The sequence below is a fragment of the Ammospiza caudacuta genome, chromosome 3, assembly GCF_027887145.1.
Source record: "Ammospiza caudacuta isolate bAmmCau1 chromosome 3, bAmmCau1.pri, whole genome shotgun sequence".
In the NCBI taxonomy this organism is placed as follows: Eukaryota; Metazoa; Chordata; class Aves; order Passeriformes; family Passerellidae; genus Ammospiza; species Ammospiza caudacuta.
The window spans coordinates 21,492,638-21,502,105 of record NC_080595.1 but is presented as its reverse complement, the minus strand read 5'-3'; the positions used below and the strand labels follow the sequence as shown (position 1 = coordinate 21,502,105).

The 9,468-nt window shown below is 42.7% G+C and overlaps 1 protein-coding gene across 1 annotated transcript; it reads right to left on the bottom strand.

The window, feature by feature from the left end:
* Positions 1-1,180: 1,180 nt before the first annotated feature.
* On the bottom strand, positions 1,181-8,792 carry TLR5 (toll like receptor 5). The gene is given in 6 exon segments (XM_058800800.1): positions 1,181-1,309; positions 1,311-1,937; positions 1,940-2,583; positions 2,635-2,847; positions 2,850-3,754; positions 8,551-8,792. Coding segments are annotated over 6 exon segments (2,760 nt in total).
* Positions 8,793-9,468: the final 676 nt, after the last annotated feature.

Genomic DNA, 9,468 nt, shown 5'->3' with positions numbered 1-9,468 from the left:
CTTATAAAATGTCCCATTCCTGCTTCCTCACTACTGCAAGAAGTCTCACTGAGACCACACTGAAATTATTTTGGTAAGCTTTTGTTGAATAAATGCACAAACAGAGGCAAACAGTACATGCAAGGAGCATGTCAAGATCAAAATAATAGGTGCAAGTTTTGTGACAGTGAACACTGAGTCAGACTTTTATTAAAATGACCCTAAACAACCCCTTGAAGACACATATCTGAGCAGACAGTGGTAAAATAATTAGAGAAGTAAGAGAGAGCCAGGCATTAATGTCTCTAGAAAAACATTTTAATAGAAGCAAGAAAACTCCTTAGAACTGATCAGTATACAGGACGTGCTGAGGACAACCCAAATTACACAGTACAATTACAAAGTACAGGTGTATTTCACACTACCAGAATGCAAAAGCCCTGTCACCAGGGTACAGCCTGCACAGCTGCTGAGGTAGCTTCTTGTTTCCTTTCCAAGCTCAGGTTTGCCTCAGATCCAAAGGGAATACCAGTTCCTCTCTGCAGGGCAGGAGGCAGGTCAAGTGAAAAAGCACCAATGCTGAGCAAGTAGCAAATGTTGTAGGCCAATGACTGTCACCAACCAGAGAAGTTGGTGGAGGGGAAGGGCATGAATGGAGTCCAAAGTTTTTATGTTCCAGCTGAGTCGAGGTTAGTTGAGAAGAAAATAAACAAATTAAATCCGTGTTATATCAATATAAAGCATAAAGGTGCAAACCAACATGAAACAGAGCAAGAAAAGTTACCAGTGCAGCAAGCACAGAATTAAGTGGTCCAGGAACCACAATGATCAGGCTTGGCAGTGCCTGAGAGCACTTTTGGTCACTCCTGAACAGTATCATGGACCCTCTTTGAGAAAACAATCACAGGCATCCTTCTCTAGCTGAAACAGACCATTAAGCAGTACTCCAAAAATCAAGGCCAAAGTGCCTGAAGATGCATCCAAAATATGAAACATCTGTGGTTCATTAAATTCTTCTGAAAATCCATGAGTCCATTTGCATTTTCATAAATCTGCTGGTTGCTTTGTCTCTGTGCTCTGAAACATTTATATTGAAACAGTTACCATTCTACATGTCTTTTCAAGGAAAGATGAAGCCAACTTCGGTTTATTCCTGCCATGGCACAGTTAGAAATGGGATATTTGCCAGGAACTCACACAGTCAATGTGAGACAGTTGCTACAGACTGCAGCTCTATACTACCAGTTTTCCTTTGCAGTTTTATTTCTTTCAGAATTCGTCAAGAAAGGTTATCCAAGAAACAGTCCACATCTTGATAATCTTGATAATCACCGCAAATACCGATTCCTTTGTAGGAAGTTTCAAATTGGTTTGTGTTTCTTCAGTTGATACTGAGAAAGTGACCCAACCACTACCATAATGAGGACATCCTTCAGATCACAGAAGTACCTGCTCTGGGAGAAATTAAAGGCTTTCACACACCACCCATCTTTGAGAAACTGCCTGGTCACAATGCAAATTGTTTTCCTGCTGTTCCAAATGGCATAATTAATATTTTTGATATGTTCTTTGCCAGGCATGAAATCTCTTTATTCAAAACACAAAGTAAATCTGTTGTTATCAAAATACTGTGAGTCCAGGTGCTTTAGGAAAGAATTCTGGACCCATTCAAAGTCGTTTTTGCTGTAGCACAGATATGCATCATATTTGTATTAATTTTTATCTACTGCTCGTAGTTGGTTGTCTCTCAGTCTTTTTGTAGTGGTTTTATACCAGAGGAAACAAATCCCCCGGGGGCGAATAAAAATTGTGACTGCCACCAGAAATACGAGAAGAATGACCAAGAAGAAGATGAAGAGTGAGAATCTGAGTGTCTGCAGGAGTTCATCTTCATCACAGCCATCATACGTCATATATGGCAGGAGTATCCCTTCAAAGGCAGGGGGTACACACCTTATCTGTCAGACTGGGAGCCAGCCAGGGTTACATTTGTTTCATTTAGCCACAGTAGCAGGCTCTTTAAAGCACAGTCACAGACATAATTATTATGTGCTATATCCAGAACACTCAAAGTCATAAAAACTTCAGGCTCAGGGGAAAACACCTGGTTTCCGGATAAGTTTAGGTTTGTTAGGCTTTGTGGGAAAAGCCCGGGAGAAAGATGAGACAGCAGGTTGGAAGCCAGGTAAAGTCTCTTAAGAGATGGTAGACCTCTAAAAATCTCCTTTGGAAGAGCACTGAGGTAGTTGTTATTCAGATGTAGAACTTGAAGTTTGGGCAATGCCCCAAACACATCCAAACATAAATCTCTCTCCCACACCAGCTATAACATATTTTCACCAAGATCCATATATACTAACTGATTGCTTTCTATAAGATTAGCACTCTTCACACAGTAAGAGAACCAGTTCTGTTTTAAGAAGATATACTGCAGATCTGGAATTTGGAAAAGAACATTCAGGTCACCTAGTTTTGCCAACCAATTTCTTTCTAATTCGAGGTGTGTTGCAATTATTGCTCTGTTACCTACAGATATTAGCTTATTGTCACCTAAAAAGGCAGAAGTCAGATGTGGAAAGGAAGGGAGTCTTTTAATGGCATTGTCTCAGAGATAAATTATTTTCAGATTTACTAAATGCCTGAATGATTTGTCACCAATCATCCCAATACGATTTTGCTGTAAATCAATATACGTTACACTACATAGACCCACAAAAGTATAATTGCACAACTCACCCCAAAGGTTACTTGAGAGATTGAGAATTTTTAGGTTGCCCAAGCAAAAAAATGCTTACCTTTGGATTTGATTTATCTTGTTTTTGAAAAGGTTCAGTGATTCCAGATTGCCAAGACTTTGAAAGATTAAAGAATTGAGAAAATGCAACCCTGTGAAATATCAAAGAACCTTAGTTTACTTCTTCCTAGTCCTGCAAAAGTAGAATCATCTGGATTTTTTAAATTATCAAAGGCAAATCCTGAACCAATTATAGGACTGCTAAATATTAAAGAACTTATTTGAGTCCCTTCAATGGTTGTGCAGAGATACTGGACTCTCTCTGTGCTTCAGCCATTGTCACTAAGGTCTAGTGAGCTAAATGTGGTATTTTTGAAAGGATTGGGGCACTTGGCCCAGGCCACATCTGCTGTCTGGTACAAATGATTAAAACTGAGGTTAAAAAATAAAGAGTGTTTTCCTTGGAAGCTGGTAAGATTGGTTTGACAAAAGTTGGATATCTTGTTGAATTTCAGGTTCACACTTTTCAAGGCTGTTAGATTATAAAATAAGGGGTAGTGATGAAGTTTTGTGATTTCATTCGTTGAAAGACGTAATTCTTCCAATAATCTCAAATCTTGAAAGTAACATTCTTCCAGGATGGAATCGCCAAGGGAATTGTGAAACAGATGGAGAACAGTCAGGATTGGTAAGCCCATAAAAGCATCAAGATGCAGTTGAAGAATCTTATTGTCTCCCAAGTTTAAGATACAAAGGTTTGGCAGGTTCCAGAATGCTCTTTTTCCTAGGGTAACAGGATGGACTAACTGGGTTCCGATTTCCAACAGCCACAAGTGCTCCAGCAGTGGGAACGAAATAATTTTTCTGATATAGTTGTTAGTCAGGAAAAGCTTCACTGTATCCTTTGGCACAGGTGGAACATCAGTGAGGCCACAGAAAAAGCATATGGAGACTTGGGCTTCTGAGTAGCACCTTCTAGATGCACACACACCTGGTGACAGCCCAAAGAAGAGGAGGAGCTGATGGTACAACATCATGAACCTACATGAAAAAAGTGACAACAGCAAGAATTAGTTCAGCAGTTGGCTGTCTTTGCAGTGAGTAGTTTCAGAGCACACTTTTAACAGCTGTAGAATGGAGGACTAATGTCACTCTAAAAATGACTTGTGATTTGGGATTTATTCTTTCTCTGAAATCTAACAAGCATCACCTGATGGTCTGTTTGGCCAGAACATGCATCCCCAAAAAATGTGAGGACCTCCTAAAACCTAAAAAGTAACTCTCCTTTATGCTCCTGTCCCAGGGTGACATTATGATCTTTGTATCCCCAGTCAGGTGTTCTGTATATGCTGGATGTTATATTCTGTGCCTTCAAGACTGGCTCTGACAGTGAAGGCAAGGAGAAGAAGAAGAAGCATGGAGCTTCGTTATCAGCTTCACTCTCCCCCACAGTCTGCTGGAACACAGAACTCCACTGTTGTTGTCTGGGCATGGACAGGGCAGAACACCACGCTCCTTTTGCTTTTTAGTTAGTTCAGCTAGCTGAGGCAGTCTGAGTTTTCCCTGGACTGCTTTTCTTTCCCTTTTTCTTGGAACCATTTGAACGTGCTCCAGAGTGGGGCCTGGGGAGCACCGAGAGCTTGCAGTCTGTGGCCTACGGGGGCCTACTCTGGGCAGCAGCCTTTGCCAGTGCCGGAGGGATTGATAACAGAGCAAGCTCCCACAGGAGAGACTTTCTGAATTTGTCATCTCTTTAGAGCAGTGAATGAGTTTTGTCATCTGGTATTGTTCATTTCTTGTGCTGAGGAGTGCCTTGCCTGTTAAATAAACAGGTTCTTTCCACTTCCCTCCGAGGAAATTTTTCTGAACCAGTTGAGGGGAGGAGCCACATGGGTTAGCTTTCTGGAGGGGCCTGCTTTGGACGTTTCCTACTTCTTGGAGAAAGTGCAGAACAAAATATCATTGTCTGATGCCCTAGTATCTTTCATATTTTCCTCACTCGTGGCAAAAATTATAATTATCTTTCCCAGAGGCTGGTGATATTCACTGACTGCGAAGGACTACTTGTATTCGGTGCTTGGTGAAATTTCTCAGAAAAAAACCCCACAAAGACCTTCAAAGATCATCCTTTTTCTTTTAATTTAACAGAAAGCCTACTGACAAGGAGTTTGTAACATTTCTTTAAGTTCATACAAAAGATCTTGAAAAATATATTGCAAAACAGAAAGCCTTTGTTCTTAGACTGGTCAGATAAAGGCCGACTGCTATTGGGAAAATTTGTATTCCTGATGTTATCTGATTAGATAAAATCTACTAACTGAAACAAAAATAAAGCTCCAAGCTTTTGACTGGGCTTTAGGCCATCACAATATATGCTTTTGTGCTCATAAAATGTTGTGCAGTGTAAACATACTTTTTGTCATGGTCCCCTTCTAACCAATTAAGATCTAAAATAGAAACTGTTTCAACTATTTAATTCATAAGATGATTGATTGATGAATGCGCCCCATCCCATCCCTTCAATTTCTCCCTTAAGTTGCCAGGATGCTTAAATCAAATATAGCAGATTTCCTCTTAAAATGAGGAAGCATCTTACAAGGTAATTGTGCACTGTGACAGTTCCTATCATTGATGGAGAAAAGCATAAGGCAGTAAGGCATTTAATGGCCTGACAGAGCAGAAGGACCATAAAAGCCAGTACTGGTTTGGGTGTAATGATCTACTTTGTTTGTATTTATTTGTTTGTTTTGATATCCCATCAGATTATATGATGAGATACAAACACACAAAGACAAATGTGATTCCACTAATTATAGTGTAACAGCTCTTTCCAGGAGAGCAGTGCCCAAAAGGACAGGAAAATAAACTTGAAAACAGAGACTAAAACAAGCTTGGGCTGCTCTGTGGAGGACAAGAGTAAATGGAATATGCTGAGAGAGAGCCCTAGCCCCAGACCTCTGCTTTTGGCCATAGCTCAGCTGTTTTTAGCCTCTAGCACAGTTTTGAGTGTGTCCCTGGTGAGCTGGGAATGCCTGCTCATGTCCCTGCCCAGCAGCCAGCTGGGTTGTTTGTCCCAGTATGGCTCAAGCACTGAGCACTGGTCCATGAGCCAGTCCTGGGGAGCCCAGCTCTGCCCTGTGTGTCACAGGACAGCATGAAGGCAGAAAGAGCCTCAGCTGGGCCTCAAAGAGGACCAACAGCCAGTCTTCCAGCTCCTAAGGAAATACAGCTTTAGTGAGGACAATGAAGATTCGTTTGAAGGTTTGGGGGCTTTTTGTTTGGTGGGGTTTATTTTGTTTTTCCAAATGTTTTGCTACTGTTGTTTGCCAGCAGTGACACTCATTCCAGGCTGCACAAACCACCTGTGGGCAGTCACAGTCACCACTGAGGGATTCTTATCTCACATCTTGAGCCCATGTTTTCCTTATTCTTTGAAACCTGTCATGTGAGAACTGCCTTGTCTACCCTAGAAGCCACCCTGGTGGAAAAAGAGTCTCCTTCCTGTTAGTTTCCCCTCACTCTTTGCTGTAACTTTGGACTGCGTTTTTCAGAAACTGGATTTAGCCCAGAGACACAATGTTCTTTTTTTGTGCTTGCGGGATAATTAGAAGCAGCCAGGATTTAAGCTCTCACCTGGAAAAGATCAAAGTGATAATAGGAAAGGAGTCTTAGGAATGACAAAGACAAACAGAGCTCTGTACAGTCCTTTTTAAAGGTCTCACCTTTTTATAAGTCTCATCAGTGCTGTCATGCCTGTGAAACAGTTTTCAGGCATAAAACAGTGGTAATGGTTTGGTAGCCTGAAGTCAGCAAAGACGAGTAATGGTGATCAGCCACAGGGGGAATGGCATGGTTACCACTCCTGCACTCCTGGGACCAAATCTGGGCACATTATTTATTAGAGATCTATTAAAAAAGTATGGAAACAGATTCCTGAATATGTGGAGCCAAATGGAACAAATTATAAAAGAGATGTTTGCTTTTTCAAGGTTTTTTTTTTTTTTTGTACATGCACTTTAAAAAAGCAATCAAAAGATAACAAGCTGCAAATGTCCAGTGACAAAAGGACCATAAATATAATACAAAGAGAGATAAAATTTGCCCAGCTTTCAGGTGAAATTAGAAACTGCTCCAGACTTTCCTGGAATGGAGATGTTTGAATTTATTGGAAATAGGATTTAGATCTGAATGAATTTGAGTTTGCTCTTGGTGGTGGGGGAGAAAAATGTGAAAATTTCACTCACTAGTATGGCTGAAAAAACTCTGGACTGTCAAATCTGTGATGCAATGAAGACCTACCAAGTAAAGAAGGTAGAAAAGGAGCTGGTGGCCTTCCTTAAACCATTCCTGTGGGAGGCTCTTGGTGAGGAACCTGTTCCATCAATTCCCAGCATGGCAGGAGCCATGGCAGGGGCATCCTAGGGCTCACCTGCATATACATCTAGATCAATTGCTTATGCACTGATTATCTTTACACTAGATAGTCCCAACCCAACCAGGAAGAACAGCTGTCACACAGGCTGAGCTGATGAAAGACGTATAGAGTGGAAGCTGGCGACTGAGTGACATACTCCATGCAGTGCATCTAGAAGAACAAGCACCTGATTTCTGAATCCATAAAGACCTGCAGTCAGACACCAAGGGACTGCCAAAACAGAAGTCCCCATGCAGGTTGTATTTTAAATTGTCTTCCTACCCAGCTCTTTCCAGAGAGAAAGCCAGCTATGCCTTTATTTAGCACATTATTCTGTCAAGTAAAACAGCTACGGTGAGCTCTGTTTTCTTCGCAATGCAACACCAAACCTTTTTCTTGCACTCATACCCACTATTGGGTTATTTTGGATAGGAGGCACTCTCCTCTTCCGTTATAGCTCTTTCAACTGAGTGAATAATGTTCAAGATTCTCTAAATCATGTTTCAGCCTAATGAGGGGTTGGGGGGATGCTTCGTATGGGACGAAGGGAGGGAAGGGAGAAGATCTGTTCTGGGCTGCTTCTGTGTTCTCATTATGCATGTGTTCAACCCAGAAACCATCCTTAGAGAACACTGTGGAGGTTCTTCTAGCCCTGTCCTCTAGTTCCTGTCTTTCACCACCTTACTCATCTTCCGAAAGTTCTTCCATAATGACAGTTTCACAAGGAAGCTACAGACAGCCAAAATTAGCCTATTGCCAGTTAAGAGGAAGACACATCTTATTCATCCTTGGGCAGAGATTTGATGGACTGAACTCTCCCATGACCGGTGTGAGTACTCCCCAGTAATGGAATTAAAGAAATACAGCAGCAGCTCACTGCTCCATTTTACAATGCTGTTGTGCTTTATGCTAGGTCAGAGCTAGAAGCCTGCCTACCTGACAACACCTATGCCACGTGTTAGCCAGGTTAGATGATGGCCAGTCAGCCCTGCCAGACTGGGGCACTGCTAGGTGTCTACAAAAGCAAAACACTTTGTGCTCAAGTTCTCAAGTACTGAAGTCCAGGGTGGAACTGCTGAAATCCCACAAGCTGGACTCTTCAAAGGCCAGGTGCAGATGCAGTTTTGTCTTATCAAGTCCCACCTCCAACACCTTTGTGCCTCTTAGGGACTTTGTACTCTGCAGATCTATTTTTCCCCCATAAAAAAAAAAAAAAAAAAAAAAAAAAAGAATGTAGTAGTCCTTGTCTGCCTCAGGCCAAGAAAATGAATGAGTACTAAGTTACACAGTGCTCTGAAAAATTTGAAGTGAAACCCTGCTGCCAAAACATTCTCCTAGGGCTGGAAAACCTTATTTCTTGACGGCTTAAAGGGACAGTGGAAAGAGGGGCAGTCGAAGGTGGGAAGAGAAGGTGAAGACTGACCCTTGGAGTGCCCTGGGCTGTGACGGACCCGTGTAGGTCTGTCGCTCTCTCCTGCAGCCTGATCCTGGGTCCCAACGCCACCACCAGCGCTCCAGGGCGGAACAGCCTTGCACGGAAACTCGGTTGGGGAGAGCCTCCCCGGTCCCCGCCTTGTTCCCTATTCCCTGCGTTATTCCTACATACACACTGGGCGCCTGGAGCGGGAGAGCGTGCTCCACCTGCCGGGAATGGCTGCGGTGCATGCCCAGCGGGAGAAGCACCACCCCAGGGGGAGCAGGAAGAAGTGATGTGGCTGAGCTGCTCACTCACGGAAGGTGAGAGTAAGCAAACAACAGAGCCAGGGAGCGGGGGTGGGGCGCAGAGGTTAGGACTTTAGGACTAGAGGGAAGTGGTGAGTGGTGATGATGTGAATATGGAACGGAAAAAACAAAAAGGGTAGAATCATCAGGGAAGAAGCACTGGAAGGTAAATTCCCCAGCAGAATGGAAACCCTCCCTGGCATTCCAAGATCGGCTGCTGGATACAGAACTCTAGGGCTCCAATAAAAGCAGGAAGGTGTTATGAGTAGAAAATTTGCCATTTTTTAAATTTGCCAAAATTTTTTTTAAAAGGTTGCAGAGTTCACAGGTTGGGCTAGTTGCTGCCAGGGTGGAGTTCTAACTGTTGTTGAAATCACCTGTCGTTTTCGTTAACTACTTGTTGTTGAAGGTTGAGGAATTCCCCTTTTGTCAGTGGCACCCTGCTGCTTCCTGGAGGATGGCACTCGGATGGTGAAGAGGAGGGGACATTGGGGTTGGCATATAAATGACATTGGGGCGGGCATGCAGATGAAGAAACCTCTCACCAAACCTAGCAAAACCCCCTAAAAACAATGAGCCAACACAAACTGACAGATTGAAGTGATGTCTAGATGTGAGG